Here is a 17311-nt window from a genome sequence, read left to right as displayed (position 1 = left end):
TTATTTCTACATTTTTGTCAATTCGGGTGTTTTTATTTGAATATTGGATTTGTGCGTAAGAAAACCTGATTGCACTTAAGAAAATCAACATCTAAATATCACAAAAACACACACGGATAAGCAGGAAACGCAGTACAGAGTAATGGAATGGCTGGGTTACACTTTTTTACACCTTCATCACTGCAAAAATGATATCTTGAATGTAGTCAAATTGGTGGAGAGATTATTCTAAAACAAATATAAGATTATCAAACCTATTTCTAGATGTATTTATTAGAAAAGTTTCCTTTTATCTTATTTTACTTGTAAATATTGTACAAAAAAATTATTTAGCAAATTTCTTTACAAAAAAAAAAAGCTTATCAATTTGAATGTATGGCTGGAATATATGAATAAATGGATGGATGGATGGATAGACAGACAGGATTAGATACAAAAATAGATGTATTAAGAGATGAATAGATAAACAGAGGGGTATGTAGAAGATGGATAGATGAATGAATACAACTAGTTGGATGGATGTATATAGATAGATAGAAGGATAGTTAAAAATAGATAAATAGACAGACAGACAGATAGATAGAATAACGAATAGATAGATAGATAGATAGATAGATAGATAGATAGAATCTAAATCTGGTTCATTGTTCAAAAAACAAAAAAAATTCTGCAACTATTGGCTCAGATTTTTTGGAAATATTATTGGCCCTTTATTGTCTTTCAAGCTGTTTATGCACAAATTTCAAATAAAACCTGACAGAAAATATTCTGATGAGGAAGCCGTGTTACACACCTTGCAGATGGTCTCGAGTGTGTCGAGTGCCGACTCTCCGGGCCGTATTACGGCGAGAATGGGACGACCGTCGGGCAAACACACCCAGGAGGGCGTGAGGCGATCCTTCACCATGCCCGTCACACACACCTGCTCGTCTTTCTGTGGCAGAAAAAACGAACGGGCTGAAAAACCACCTCACACACAAAGAGCAAGAGTCTGGTCTCTCGTTTCTGTGCTAGATGGATGGATGGACAGATGGATGGATGGATCAGTTGATACATGAATAGATAGACTTGAAGATATAAAATGTAGATATGGATAGAGGATTGAAAGAAGTGTGAAAGCAAAGATGGGCAGATGATAAATACAAGAAGAGACAGATGATTGATGGATTATTAGTGAGAATTAGATACAATGGATGGATGGATGGATGGATGGATGGATGGACATAAAAATGGATGGAAAAATAAATGGAAGGTTACGTACCAAAATTGAGGTACTGATAGCTGGAAGGACATATGAAAGGGTAAATCAAAGATGGGTATATGATTAGATTTTTTTAAAAAAAACAGCTGGATGGATGGATGGATGGATGGACAGATCAGTTGGTAGAAATAAGAGCTGATAAACAGATTGCTAGAACACATTACGGACAATGGATGGATAGATGGATAGATCTATTAGTAGATACATGAATGAATAGACTTAAAGATAAAAAAAAACAGGTGGGTGAAAGAATGAAGAACAGAAAGATGGGTGAATGGTGTAGACAAGAAGAGATACAGTAGATGATTGATGGATGTATTAATAGATGGAAGATTAGAACAGTGGATGGATGTATGGATGGGTGGATGGATAATTAGATACAAAACAGATGGATGGATGAATGGATAGATAGATACATGGAATATTACATACAAAAATAGAGGTACTGATAGATGGACAGATAAATGAAAGCAAAAATCAATAAGATAATTATTTACGAAACAGATGGATGGATGGATGGATGGATGGATGATGGATGGACGGATACATATATTGAAGCTTACATACCAAAATGGAGGTACTGATAGTTGGATACACATATAAAAGAGTAAATCAAAGATGGATAGATAAAAAAAAAACATCTGTATGGATAGATGGATGGATACATGAGCTAATAAATGGATTGCTTGATACAAGAACAGATGGATGGATAATGGATGGATGGATGGATGAATGGATGGAAAAGCTGATGAACAGGAACAGATGAGGGATAATGAATGGATAAACAGATACAATATAGATGACAGATAGGGAGATACACAAATGGATGTATGACTGGATTGATGGAAGCGACGGATTAAAGGATGTATAAGGGTGGACGGGCAAATCTACAGAGGGATGAACAGATAATAGATGAGTAGACATAAGAATAGTTTGGAAATGAGAAACGGGAAGATGAAGGATACAGCAAGGATGCGGAAAATGATTTGTTTTTTAACTAGATGGATGGATGGAGAGTTGGATGGATGGATGGATGGATGGAGAGTTGGATGGATGGATGAATGGATGAATGGGTGGATGGATGATTAGAGCTCACCATATTGCCCCTTGAAGATTCCTCCATCATTCCCTCCAGATCCCTCTTCACTGGCTCCTCCCCTTCTGCAAACACCTACAAACAAAACAAGGCGAATTCACAGCTTTCTCACAAACGGTTGTGTGTGTGTATGTGTGTGTGTGTGCGTGTGTGTGTGTAATGTGCACACACTAGGAAACTAAGTTGTACTAAGTTATTAGTAAACAGTTGATGTACAAAAACCACCAAAAATGAAGTTTTTTGTACTACACGGTCGAAGCCTTTACTAGGTAGTGGAGGGTGTGCAACCACCAGAGGGCGCTGTGCTTTATATTACACTGACGTAAATGAGGTACTGTATACACAAGTACATGGGGTATAGTATGTAAAATAGTAACCACTAGGAGGCATGCTGTCATAGGAAAATAATCAGTGATGCAGTGTTGTGATTAAATGGAGTCTCTGTCGTTTAGACTTTCTCATGGCGGAAGAAGTTACAGCTTTGCCTCTGACTGTTAAAGTTAGATGTAGGCGCAAAATGATTTCTAGATCAATATGACCTCCCAAAGATAGTACAACCAATGTGTGTGTGTGTGTGTGTGTGTGTGTGTGTGTGTGTGTGTTTGTGTGTGTGTGTACCTGTTCAATGCTGGGGTGTGTGTGCGTGTGTATTTTCCTCTTTGAGTTCGTCTCCAGTCCCCACAGTGAGGAGAAGCGACTTTTTCGCTTGCCAGTGGAGTGTGACATGGCGTGTGCTCGCCTCCGAACACCGCTTTCTGTACGCGCCGCCACCTACGCACACACACACAAACACAAACACACACACACACACACACATGCACACACAGATCTTTCAAACACATTATTTTATTATTTTATATAATAGTTATTACAGGTTCACTCTCTTCCTCACTCTATTTCCCTTTCACTGGGATTCTTGTTTCCCTCCTTTTCCTCTCTCTCTCTCTCTCTCTCTCTCTCTGTGTGTGTGTGTGTGTGTGTGTGTGTGTGTCTAAGGTCACATTTCCATTTCCACATTTTACATTTTATTCTTCACAATGTAAAGAAATAAAAGCACACAATGGATGCATTAAAATACTGTAGTAAAACACACACACATATACACACACTGTCTCTCCCCCTCAGTCTCTCCTGTTTTTGCTCACTTTCTTTGTCTTTTCATCCACATATCACAGTCTTTCTTTCTGTTTTTTCCCCCCTGTCTGTGTTTCTCTTTCTCTCACCCTTTGTGCTGTTTCTCTCTGGAGGTTCAATACAAAAAGTTCAATACAGACTATGAAAAGCCTAAAATATCATTCTGTGTGTGAGGTGAGAGTGTTAGCATTTCAGAAAGCTCTTTATCCCCTGCTATCCCAGAATTCTCTCTACTGTGGCCGTGGGTGGCCACACACACACACACACACACACACACACACACACACAAACACGCGCACACACATTTCACACCAACTTCTAACAGAGCGAACGACAGTACTGAGACTAAAATAAATTAGAACTGAATCTTCCCGACCCTCAATTTTCCCTTCTGCAGTAGAAGATTTGAGAAGAGGAAGAAATGAGGATAGAGAGATGAAGAGATGGAATATAGCCATGCATAACAGAGAGGAAAAGCAAAAATAAGAATGAGGTAATGACCAAAAGAGGATAAGATGAAGGGATAAAGAAGAGCTTAAAACTAAAGTAGAGAGCTGTTATGATGAGGATTAGGTAAAGAAAGAGAAAGAGGAGGAGGTAAATATTGAAGGATGAAGGAGGTAGAGAAGTTGAAATGGAGGTGTAAGATAAAGAGGGAGGGATGAGGTAAAGACGAAGGGAGGGATACAGAAGGAGGAGATGGGGAAACTGAGGGAGTTGAGTTCCATGGAGTTGAGCAATTAGATTGGTGGAGAAAGATATTAGAGATGGGGATGAGGTAAGATGTAAGGATGAGGATGAAGACGTAGGAAGAGGAGGAGGTAAACACTGAAGGATGAAGGGGTAGAGAATGAAAAATGGAAGGACAGGAAAGATGGAGGGATGAGGCAGACATGAAGGGATGTGGAAGGAAGAAATGGGGAAACTGAGGAATTCCATGGAGTTGAGTTAATTGGATTGGTGGAAGAGGATGATGTAAGATGTAAGGATGAGGATGAGGTAAAGATGTAAGAATGATGAGGAGGTAAACATCGAAGGATAAAGGCACAGAGAAGGAAAAATGGAGGGATAAGAAAGATGGAGGGATGAGGTAGACATGAAGGGATGTGGAAGGAGGAGAAACTGAAGGACTCCATGAAGGTGAGTAACTGGATGGGTGAATAAGGATAAGGTAAAGATAGAGGGATGGGGAGGAGGAAAATATTGAAGGACAGTTTCAATGGAGAGTGAGTTGGATGAGGAAGAGGTAAATGTGGGGGTAATGATGAGGATGGATGGAGGGGATAGATGGAAGTAAACAGAAAAGACATGTCCAGGGGAAGATGGAGGGATAGTCAGCATGGAATAGTATGAGGACACAGTGAAGACAAGGCATCCCATGGACGAGGTAAGGATGGAGGGATAAGGTAAAGATGAAGGAGGAAGCCGAGGCGTCCCATTGAGAGTTGAGTGAAATAAGGAAGAGTTCAAGATGAGGAAGTAGAGGAATGAAGAAAGGAGGTTAAGGAAAAGAAGTAGGGATAGGGATGAATAAGGATGGAACGATATACAAGTTTCTGATTTTGTCAGAACAAACCCACTTTTACACATTTAGAAATGGTCTTTAACCCAGAAACTAGAGGTGCAATTTCATACATTTACCTTACAGTGAAATCCCAGGAAGCTAGGGTCAGGGAACAGGGTTAGCCATGATAGGGCACCGCTGGAGCAGATAGGGTTAAGGACCTTGCTAAAGACCCCAACTGTGGCAGCTTGGCAGTGCTGGTGCTTGAACCCCAAACCTTCCGATCAGTAACACAGAGCCTTAACCACTGAGCCACCACTGCCAGGCACAGGTTCATACAATTCAATATAGTGCCCCATCTCCATATGCCCAAGTCCAAATTAGCCTCAATGTTCCCCAGTATTACCCCAACTTGTGACAGACGTGGACTCTTACTGGCCAGGCTGTGACAAGCTTTGGCACTGCCCATATTGTCCAGTTTCTGGATCTTCAGACAGAAGAGTTTAGTGGATCTAGGGTAATACTCTAAGTAATAAGGTAAAGATGAAGGGGGGGATGGACAGAAGAAAGATTAATGTGAAGAGCAAGAGATGGTCACCAGAGTATGAAAAGTGTAGATGGAGAAGCCCATGGGGAGTTTAGTGGATGAAGGAAAGGTAAAGATGCAGAAACGGAGAGATCGTTTAAGGGTGGAGAGATGATCACCAGAGCGTGGAAGGAAGACACAGAGAAGCCGAGACGTCCCATGGAGAGTTTGGTGGAGCGTGAGGCCACTGAGAGAAGAGGCTTCGGATTGGGCAGCTCCTCTCCCTGCAGGCTGCATAAATAACACCTCAGTCGGAACAAGTCCACATTATAGCACTCCAGATTCTGCTCCCACACCGAGATCTGACAGGGACAGAGACAGGGACAGAAAGACAGGTCAATATAAGTAGATACTTGTTAATATGTTACAATGAATACACACATGAATCATGGTTGAGGCTCCACCACTTCCAATCTCTCATTCAACATGGCTCCTCCCCTTTTTTTTAAATTCTGCTCTTTCCATATAGTCCCTCCTACATTCTGATCTCTCCAAATAAGGTTTCTAGAGAGTAAACTCTCTTGCCTTTATCTCCTGCTGGCAAACTTTCATCTAGCCCCTCCCCCTCTAACATTACCTGCTCCAGAATGGTTTTCCTTTTCTTGGTATCAGTGACGGAGGCCAGTTGCATGTCTCCCATCTTCTTCATCTTCTCATCCATGTCGATCTTCTGCTCCAGTTTTCGGATCTCGGAGCGCAGGAAGCGTACCGTGTCATCACGGTGATGTTGCCGGGCAACGGCGGCCGCGCATGCAGAGTGGATCGCTGTCACCCAGTTCTCCACCTCGGTCTGACTACAAGTCTGTACAGAGAGAGATATACAAGTACATGCAGTGTGTTCCCAGTAAATACAGAGAGTGTATAAATAGAAGTGCTTTGGGAATGAGGAAAAGGCAAGGAAATAAGAATGAGTTGCAGGGATGCTGGGATGACATAGAGACAGATGGATGAGATGAAGATGGAGAGATGGTCACTCAAGCCTGGGAGGTGTCCCATGGTGTGTTTAGTGGATAAGCAGAAAGTAAGGAAAAAGGATGGAGGCATACATGGTGGGATGTAAAGATGGACGAAGTGATGCTGAAGGAGAGATTATCCAAATGTGGCGGTAGAAACGGTAGAAGCTGAGTTGAGAAATTGAGAGTTTAGTAAATGAGAGCAAAATGGAGACATAGGTGGATGTTTTAAAGATGGAAGAATAATGTAAAGATGGGTGGAGGAGTTAATGGATGAATGAGAATAAGGTACTGATGGAGACATGAGGTAAAATAGAGGGGTGGTTACCAGAGCGTGGAAGGAGTACATGGAAAAGCTGAAGAAGTGTTCAGTCTATTATAAAGAAGTAAAGATTGAGGGATGAGGTATGGAGAAATGGAGGAGAACGTGGAGAAATGAGGATGAGGTATATAAAGACAAATGAGGTAAAGTTCCAGGGAGGAGAACATGGAGATATGAAGATGAGATTCACATAGACGAACAATGAAAGGATACAAGGAGGAGAACATGGATACACGAGGATGAGGTACAGGCCAAGGAATGAAGTAAAGATGCAAGAAGGAGAACATGAAGAAATGAAATGAGGATGAGGTAAAGATAGAGGACTGAGTTAAAGATGGAGGGAGGAGAACATGGAGAAATGAGGATGAGGTACAGATAAAGGAACGAGTTAAAGATGGTGGAAGGAGAACAAGGAGAAATGAGGATGAGGTACAGATAGAGGAACGAGTTAAAGATGGTGGGAGGAGAACATGGAGAAATGAGGATGAGGTACAGATAGAGGAACGAGTTAAAGATGGTGGGAGGAAAACATGGAGAAATGAGGATGTGGTACAGATAGAGGAACGAGTTAAAGATGGTGGAAGGAGAACATGGAGAGATGAGGATGAGGTACAGATAGAGGAACGAGTTAAAGATGGTGGGAGGAGAACATGGAGAAATGAGGATGAGGTACAGATAGAGGAACGAGTTAAAGATGGTGGGAGGAGAACATGGAGAAATGAGGATGAGGTTTCAGATAGAGGAAGATTGAGGAATGGTCACCAGAGTGTGAATGAAGAAGATGGAGTGCCACAGAGAGTTGAATAGTTGAGGAGGACGTCATGGATGGAGGAATGATGGAGGAATACAGTGTGTACTGCTTTCAGTCAATAAGAACTCACTTTATTGTACTTACATTAGTTATTAATGAAGATCTTTGACCAAGAAATATTATTTTACCTGGAAAAGGTACGAGTCTCCCATTGAGTTGCTGAGGCAGAAGACGAAATCTTTTTTTGGATGCTCGGGAACAGCCTGTGCGATACTGTTTTCCGCCCAGATGGCGTGCTTTGGGATGCTGGTGTGATCGATTCCTGATCGGCCGTCCGTCTCATAGAAAAACAGAGTGCATCCTGGGGAAAGGGGCACAGTGGGTAGATACAACAACATTACATCACCAGCCCTAGTCTTTACACTCTACTGAAATTGTGCGTGGGCTTGTTTTTATATCTTGGTGGGGACCAAACTTCCCAACATGGTTCAGAATATCTGACTGTTTCGACCTTAAAAATCAGCTGCAGTCAATGGAAGGTCCTCACAAAGATCGCAAGACAAGAGTGTGTGTGTAAGTGTGTGTCTATATATATATATATATATATATATATATATATATATATATCTCCCCAGTTTCAAATGTGTGCACTTTATTTAGTCCAACATTCCCAAGGAAACTCTCTCTCATAGCAGAAATAAAGCAAATTCACCCCACCGTTAGTTTTTACGAGCTTTTCTGCTCTCCAGTGGCCAACTGTGAGAAGTGCAGGCTGGTGTCCATCATGAATTAATCATCATCATCATCATCATCATAGCAAACGCTTATTATCATACTCACTAACACACACACACACACACACCCCAAATGACTCAGTCATATTTGTCTGCCCTTTTCAGACAACAGAAAAAGGAAGGTGTCTTCTTATTATGGAGCATGTAACAGAGTGTCCTTTGCGTAGGAATTGCTCCTGCAGTTTTATTTATTTTTTTTTTTGTCTTTTAAAGGTAAACGAAATGAAAATAAGAATTCTTGCACTGTGGTGTAGTGAATTGGCCTCAAGATCAGAGCTGTGCAAAAAGAGCGCTTTCTGACATCATTATCCTATCCCACTTAGCTAGTTTAGAGTGATGCATGCCAGGCAAATTTTAGGACGCTACTGAGGTTGGAGTTGAATATGGAGGTTCAGCTCCCGGGACAAGAGTTTTGGCTGAGCCACCAGATCGTCCACACAAGTGCACTGAGCCTGTGTATGGCTGTTAATGTGGTTTGACACGTTCTTTGCTGCACTAATAAAACAGTCTGAACCATTTGACTACGGACTAATCGGCTACTTATTTGAATTACTAAAAATTTGACTATGACAAAAGTTGTGCAATCCATAGCTGAGGCAATAGGAGCTGTAGGAATGTTTATAAATGTTGAGTAAAAACCCTAACATTTTCGTTATTATTGTTATTATTATTGTTATTCCCTCTTTGCTGTTATAATAAGCTCCACTCTTCTGGGAAGGCTTTCCACTAGCTTTTGTCTGCTAGCTCTTTGTTATCTATTCAAGAAGAACTAATGATGTATTATGAATTTGTACATCGAGTCCAATATTTGATGTTGCAGGGATAAATTACGGTTAAGAACACATCATAATATTGTGGCAAAAATGCAATAGCTCTAAATTTTATGCACCTTTTAGCGAGACCCAGTAGCTCTTCCACTTGCGACGAGCAGCGAGCTCCACCTTCTTGTTCTTCTTGTGCACGAGCAGGTTTTTCACATTAAGACGGCCGGCTTTGCGTACGCAGCCTTCGGCCACGCCCACAAGCGCCTCCGTCTGATTGGCCGAGCTCAGTTCGTCACTAAGAGCCGACGCCCCTTCCTCCGGTGTCTCCGCCCTGCAGCCGCTCTTCTCCAGCTCCTGGCGGAAGTTCTCGTACACGCCCTGTGTTAAGTGATACAGCAGATCATTTTAATTCTGTTTAGTTGGATTTTTATTCTGTTTAATATTTTGTTACTTTTGCGCTTCATGCTGGAGTTTATTCAAATTATATAAGCAATAACGTCCACCAAAGCATCCCATTATTAGCAAATAAAGGACGAGACAGATGTGAAGAATGCCACAATGCTTAAATATCACATATGCATTTCAGCAAATGTTTTGCTTCCTCATTACTAAATTACATGAAATATGCAAATCATTGTTTTTAAATTAATTTCTAGACCCACACACATATGAATTATTATTGCTAGGATTTTATTTTGGATTACATTGCTTGTGTTTTTTTTTTTTTCATCACCACTCCCACTTTATAGAGATCTATGAGACATAGATCTACATCTATGTCTCCATTTTTTTCTGCTCCTAAGAGAAAGAGAGAAAATAAGCAAAGGAAAGAAAAGAAAAAGCATATCATGTGGTTTTGATAAATGTCCACATACTGTAGCTTATAAATGATTTATTTCTGCAAAAATCCATGTTTTCCATCCATCCAATATTTTTCTTATTGCTATTTATTGGAGTGATAGCAAAGTAACAAAAAAATTTCAACAGCACAGAATAAATGGTTTATCAATATATTCATGAATTCGCATGAATTTTATAAATTTACAACATTGCGGTTGGAAATATTCCATTTGGGGTGGAAATACTTTTGCTCCTGAATCTGCTGAAATGGCTGATGAGCTGCAAAGAGTATCGGAATATATTCCAATACGGTCGCATAATATGACAAGGACTGAACTCGTTATTTATTATTTATTTTTTTCACACCCTGTCACACAATGTAAAGTACGTTACGCTGCATTTTAATGTACTAAAAGTGTTTTTACTGTAATACCTGCACGGCGGAGTCAGGTGTGTCTCTGCTGCCCCCTGCTGGTGTGGAGTACACAGACAGGGCCTTGTAACGGCGAGATGGGAGCTCACACACGTCACTGTCTCCAATCAGGCCGTCAGTCCCACTGTCCTCCAGCTCAGTGACGTCCCCTACTGTCACGTCCTGTACAAACAGAGACAGGGACATGCTGCATTCACATACATGTACATCTATCTGTCTGTCTGTCTGTCTGTCTGTCTCCCAAACCCTCACTTTTTCAGCTGCTTCTGCTTCTTTCGGATCGCATGTTGATTTCTCAGTAGGGAGCATCCTAAGCTCTGAGCAGTAATCATATTTGGGACACAGCTTGTCTGAGCACTTCAATGGCTCCCTACACTGCTGGCAAGGGCTGATGGGAGATTACCCACCAAACCCAGCATCTACCCGGGGTCACATGACTCAACCAGGCAACTTAGCATGCTATTCATTTCCAGTGACTAAGGAATACAAACAAAAACACAGCAACAACACACAAAAACGTTCCCCCCGGACATAAATAATCTCAACCAAACTTTGAAATGCTTCCCTTTTTTTCCCCGTCTCTCTCTCTCTCTTTCACTCACACACATTTTCTGTTGTGTTCCCATGTCACTATGCTCATTAGCATGAGAAAGGATGCAAGCAGCTCACACAGACATGTGTCTCCTGAACCAGAGAGAAAAAGAAAGCTTGTAAAAAAAAAAAAAGGTACCAAGCACAGCCATAATGTCGCATCATCCCCAGCGGGCATGCTGCAGGAGTAATCCACAAAGGTACTGGTTCAAATCCCAGCAAAGTGTGTTACATTAAGTGTAGTCCCTTTCACTCCGCTCACTTTATCCTATGCTCACACTAGCAAGCAAGCAAGTGACTCGTGTCGCTTGTATTTAGTCTCTTGTGGGAGTGTAGCGACCATTTAAACGGGAACTAACTACAGGAAGGAAGTAAAGTGTGTTGTGTATTGGGAAGTAAAGAAGCGTTTGGACCCCACCCACCATAGCACTGGTTTGAGGAATCATTTGAGCCACTCGTTTGGATTTACATCGTATCTAATTTGAATAGTACTAAGAAAATCAATTCAAATGTAACCTGCTGCTGTGACTGAAATCGTGGCTCGCTGTCATGCACAAACATAGAAAATAAATGGTCATCTGTCACTTCCTCGCTTGCTAATGTGAATGTCCTAACTATCATGAGGTCATGTTATTTGAACTGCATGAATGAAGCTCAGCATTTTAGACACCTTGCTAAAGCACACTGTACACAAACCTCTCCTTATAGCAAATGTAGGTTTTTGGGGTGTTTTTGCACGGAAGTGACAAGGCTAGGGTAGCTAACAAGTAATACCTCAGCTAAATTGCATATTTGCTTCAAACAACATTGCTAATATTTAAATTATTATCTGTGATTCTTCCAGCATCCATATTACAATTCCAACTTCAAAATTTGGGAAGGAAGACATGGGGGACCTAATTATACCAAACTGTGTAAGCAAAATGTTATTCTGGTTGTCCAAGATAAACATTCAGCTACAAGATTCAGCTACAACATTCAACTACAAAATTCAACTATAACTTTCATCTACAATATTCAACTACAACATTCACCTACAACATTCAACTACAATATTCAAGTATAAAATTCATCTACACATTCAACTACAACATTCATCTACAACATTCAACTACAATATTCATGTATAAAATTCATCTACACATTCAACTACAACATTCATCTACAACATTCAACTACAATATTCAACTACACTCAACTACAATATTCAAGTACAAAATTCAACTATAACAGTCAACTAAAAAAATTCAACTACAAAAGTCAACTATAAAATTCATCTACAAAATTTATCTACACATTCAACTACAACATTCATCTACAACATTCAAAAACATTCAACTACAATATTCAAGTATAAAATTCAACTATAACAGTCAACTAAAAAAAATTCAACTACAAAAGTCAACTATAAAATTCATCTACAAAATTTATCTACACATGCAACTACAACATTAACTATATTATTCAACTGTAAAATTCATCTACAACATTCAACTACAATTTCAACTACAAAATTCAACTATAAAATTAATCTACAACATTCAACTACAATATTCAACTACAAAAGTCAACAACAAAATTCACCTACAATATACAACTACAACATTTAACTACAAAATTGAACTACAACATTTAGCTACAATATTCAAGTACAACATTCAGCTACAGAATTCGCCTACACCATTCAACTACAACATTGAACTACAATATTCAACTACAATATTCAACTACAACATTCACCTGCAAAACTCCACACAGACAGTACCCTGAGCTCAGGATTGAAACAGGGATGCTGGGAGCTGTGAGATGGCAATGCTACCCACTGCACTATCTTGTCTCTATATCATTTTAACCAAATTATAACTGACTGAAAGCTTACTTGTATGGTTTGTGCCCGCCTTTCTGGCATTGCTGCCTGGTGATTGGTCAAACCTTCTGACAGACAGTGGGATCTGCGGCAGGGCAGTGTGAACGCTCCGTAGGTGGCACCATCATCCTCACATGGAGACAGCATCTTGTCGTCCTCACTGTCTCTGCATAGAGCTCCACCCTTGTGGCGTTTTTTAGCGTAGCTCTGCGGGGTGTAAAGCTCACCCAGCGAGTTAGTGCGGGTGACATCAGTGACGTTAGCGTTGTCCGTGAGATCCTCCGTGCTCGTTAAGCGCTCCAGACTTACGTCAGACAGAGATACTTCCAAAGAGTCGTCCCTCCACACGTCTGCAGATTTGGAACGCTTTTTCTTGAAAGAACCGGCACCATCTGGTGGCTTGGAGGTGTCCTGCGTACCTTGCTCATTGTCAGCATCAACACCAGGAATGTTAGCTGAAGTGTCGTTACACGGCTCATGAGCTGAATCCTTGTGGAAGCTCATAGGGCGCAGATTCATGGCCACCCGGTCCACCCAGATGGGGGAGCTGAAGTGCGGCAGTGCATCAGCGTCGTCAAACGGCTCCAGGCCATGTTCAGCAAGCGACTGTGGGATGCTGGGAGTGCTGCTGGAGCGTGTGCTTGTCTCCGAGTTACGGTGCTCGGGTTTTCTCCGGTACGACTGCTTCCCCGATAGACGTAACGATCGGGACACTCGCTTCCGTGATAGCTGGCGTTCACGGTCACCATAGAAACTGTGGCTGCCATACTGGCTCTCCACGTTACCCATAACTCAAATTCTGAAACACACACAGCACCACATTTACACATTACGACTGGCACTCTTCTCCATGTTTTTATGTATAAATAAATACACAGCTTAACTTAATTCCAGTGATCTATGATTTAGATAGGTATAAAGAGAATTCCCTGCTCATGAATAAAAACTCAAATAAGGATTCCTTAATCAAATGCAAATAAACATATAACAAGAATTCTCCAGTCCTGAATTACCACCCGAATTACTTCCCATATCCCAAATAAAGAAAAATATATCCCATATCCAAATAAAGCTTCCCATATCCCAAATAAAGACCAGCATAACAAGATCTCTCTGAACTACAGAATAAGAATTAACAAATTCCAAAATCCCATATAATGGCAATTTCCTGGTTCCAAATAAAGACCCAGGTAGCAAGAATGTCACAGTGAGAATTTGTACATCCCATGTAATATGAATTCCCAGAATTTGAATAATTACCAATGTAATGAAAATTTCCCAATCCCAAATAAAGAAAATCTCTAGTGAAAGATCCACACAATGAGAATTCTCTAATCCTGGAAAAGGAATTATCCAATCCTATTAACAAGAATTTCCTAATCTGCATAGCAAGAACATTACAACCCCATAATGAGAATTCTCCAGTCCACGTAACAAGAATTCCCTGATCCGGAAAAAGAGCCCCAGATCAGAGTTCTCCAATCCTACTAAAGGCCCACATACGTAACAAGAATTTCTTAATTCATATAAACATTTTTTCGATTATTAAAAAAAGACTTCCATAACAAGAATTCTTCAATCCACATGACATAAATTCCCAATCTCAAATAAATACCCCCATAACAAGAATTCCATGATCTCCAGATACTGTAAACATGTATGAGGATTCTCCATTATTGAATAAAGAACCAAACAATGAGAATTCCTCCTCTACCTGTTGTGTGGCAAGGATGTCATCAGCATATTAACCTCAGATGACTTGATCCTGAGTGTGTAACTGTGTTTCTCTGGCTTTTACGGAGTCACCAGAACCTGCGAGAGAGGAGAAACAGTGGGGGGGGAAAGAATCAGACACAGAAAGATACGCACTTAAAGGTTGTACTCCAAATGGGTGTATCTATGGTACCATCTACTGTACAGCCATTTGTCATATATAGAAACCCCAGATGCTTAGAATCACACGGAGCAGATGCTGCGCAATTGATGTATGGTGTAGTGTTTGCAATAAATAGTGCGGTCATACAGCCATCATTCCCTGCAAAGGAGTTCTTGCTGGATTGGCCTGGTGGAACCATGGAACCCTGGTGGTTACTCAAGGGTCACAGGACCACGGTAATACCTACATATACCATAAAGTCATGAGGATAACATCTGCCACAATGCCTTGAGGAAACAGACACACCTTAGTACTAACTACTAGGTGTTCAGAGATATCTGCTGCACTTACACCACTGAGGGGGGAAATGTTCAACTTGTAGAATCTGAAGGAAGATGTTCACGTATCAGTAGGACAGACTTCGCAGTGTAGCATGGCTCGAAGTGCTGAAGAACCTCCTCATAGAGGTGTACGCCACAGTAATTCATCAGAAAGTATTGCGCAATAATAACTCCTCAAGATTGAGAAGGTTTGTCGGAATTCTTTCGGAAGTGGGCGGGAATGGGATTAGCCCTGCGCACGCGTTCAAATATACAGTATACAAAACGTGGTCAAATTATATAACAAAAAATATATATATAATGCTGTATACAGTTTTAGATATATCTGTCAATCTCATAGTGGATGAAGCAGTGACACAGATTAGCTACAGTAATGAGCATTATAGAATTTACGATTCGAATATAATCAGGGGGCGGAGTTAATGCTAATTAGGGTTGCCATTTATGTCCACCCCTAAACAGAACAAGCTGACTCTTGAATATACCTGATAGCTGTGTGTGTGTGTGTGTGTGTGGGTGTGTGAGTGTGAGTGAGAGAGTGAGAGAGAGAGAGAGAGTGATGGCTTTACAGTGGGGAATTAACAAGTTCTGCAGACAGTGATGAATGAATTGCAGACACACACAGTGAAAAATGAAAAAACATGGAGATTTCCCCTGAGAGACATCCGTTTTTACATCTCTCTCTCTCTCTCTCTCTCTCTCTCTCTCTCTTCCTGAATTTCTGTAGACCATAAACTCTCTCTCCACTCAGAAAGCACTTCCCATCCCCTGATCTCTTCCTGCAGCTTCCTGAGATACTTTAATTTTTCACGGTAGCCGTAAATTAGCTCGCTAGCTTTCTAAGTAAATTGTTAGCAAAAACCTTTTAACTCGGCTTGACTTTACAAATAGACATTTTATTAATCAGTATTTGAAAGTTATTGCGACTTGTTTTTGGTAATATTTTGACGGATCATAGCGCTTTAATTCCCGGAGCAGGGTTTGTCGTCCGATTTTTTAATTTTTTTTTAATGCCCCTTTTCTGTTATTTACTTCTTGCTGTTGTCAATCGCTTGTCTGTCTGAAATGAGTGCCTGTCATTTGTGCACGTCTGCTCTCTCTCTCTCTCTCTCTCTCTCTCTCACACACACACACACACACACACACACACACACACACTATCAGCCACGTTCAGCTTCACACACTGCTGAAGATCATGAGTGTGTTACACTCGAGTCTGATCAATTATGGATGAGAGAAAATTCTCTTTGAAGTTCGGTGAGAAATCTGAACACGAGGCTTCCCTCCATCTCTCTTTCTCTCTTTACTCCTCTCTCTCTCTCTCTCTCTCTCTCTCCTGTCTAAATCCCCTCAGGCGTTTTTCTGGCCCTCTGTCTGAAGTGAAGTAACCTGTTCTGGGAAGCATGAGGCGCAGCAACACTAACTTTATATCTTTATATTATTTACATCCTCTCGTTTTTCCATATCTATCCATCTATCTATCCATCCATCTATCCATCAACCTATCCATCCATCTATCCATCCATCTTTATGAGATTAAAAGCAGTACCTCTCAACCTCTTTATCTCCCCATCTCTATCTCTCCCTGCTTCTCTCTCTCTCTCTCTCTCTCTCTCTCTCTCTTCAATTCACTGTGCTAAGTAGTCAATCTGCCCATCCTTCTCTCTTCTGAAAACCTCCACTTGTTTATTTGCAATTTATCATCTCCACTTCACTTTCTGTGTGTGTGTGTGTGTGTGTGTGTGTGTGTGTGTGTGTGAATTAACAGGGCCTCTGTTCCCTCTAATGTACTCTCTTATCTAGACAGAGCACACACTGTGTGGACATGCAAATATCACACACACACACACACACACACAGTGAGAGAGAGAGAGAGAGAGAGAGAGAGAGAGAACAATGAAGTTTCACATGGATAAACTAAAGAGCATCTGTACACTTACAGGAACAGTTGAACAACAGAAGATTATCATCATTATCACTAATGTTACAATATAAATATCCCATCATGCACTGCTTCGTGTTCAGGAAGTAACTGGTGCAGTGTATTCTCAGGTGATGAACCCTTCTCAGGGCACTCTGAAGGGCAGAAACGCTCCCTGCATTTGTAGCGTCGATTTAACTAAAGTGATGAAAAGAGGAGAAAGAAAGAAAGAAAGAAAGAAAGAAAGACACTGGCAGAGAAAATAGAAAGATGAAAA

General features: G+C 40.8%; 1 protein-coding gene across 3 annotated transcripts in view; it reads right to left on the bottom strand.

Moving 5' to 3' along the window:
- Positions 1 to 17311, bottom strand: part of tiam1b (TIAM Rac1 associated GEF 1b) — a 47160-nt gene that overhangs the window by 22543 nt on the left and 7306 nt on the right. For 2 of the 3 annotated variants that reach the window (XM_053239838.1, XM_026943514.3), the window contains exons 2-11: positions 14611 to 14708; positions 12909 to 13695; positions 10439 to 10600; positions 9291 to 9543; positions 7796 to 7968; positions 6159 to 6383; positions 5701 to 5883; positions 2976 to 3128; positions 2358 to 2432; positions 794 to 934 (exon numbers count right to left, since the gene is read on the bottom strand). In XM_053239838.1, coding sequence (XP_053095813.1) covers positions 794 to 934; positions 2358 to 2432; positions 2976 to 3128; positions 5701 to 5883; positions 6159 to 6383; positions 7796 to 7968; positions 9291 to 9543; positions 10439 to 10600; positions 12909 to 13685 — 2142 coding nt within the window. In that variant the 5' untranslated portion in view covers positions 13686 to 13695; positions 14611 to 14708. Of the gene's footprint in view, positions 1 to 793; positions 935 to 2357; positions 2433 to 2975; positions 3129 to 5700; positions 5884 to 6158; positions 6384 to 7795; positions 7969 to 9290; positions 9544 to 10438; positions 10601 to 11168; positions 12851 to 12908; positions 13696 to 14610; positions 14709 to 17311 lie in introns of those variants that run through there. The other variant, XM_053239837.1, reaches the window with a different exon arrangement.

Source organism: Pangasianodon hypophthalmus, chromosome 14 (genome assembly GCF_027358585.1).
Source record: "Pangasianodon hypophthalmus isolate fPanHyp1 chromosome 14, fPanHyp1.pri, whole genome shotgun sequence".
Classification (NCBI taxonomy): domain Eukaryota; kingdom Metazoa; phylum Chordata; class Actinopteri; order Siluriformes; family Pangasiidae; genus Pangasianodon; species Pangasianodon hypophthalmus.
This window is presented reverse-complemented; position numbering and strand designations above follow the sequence as displayed.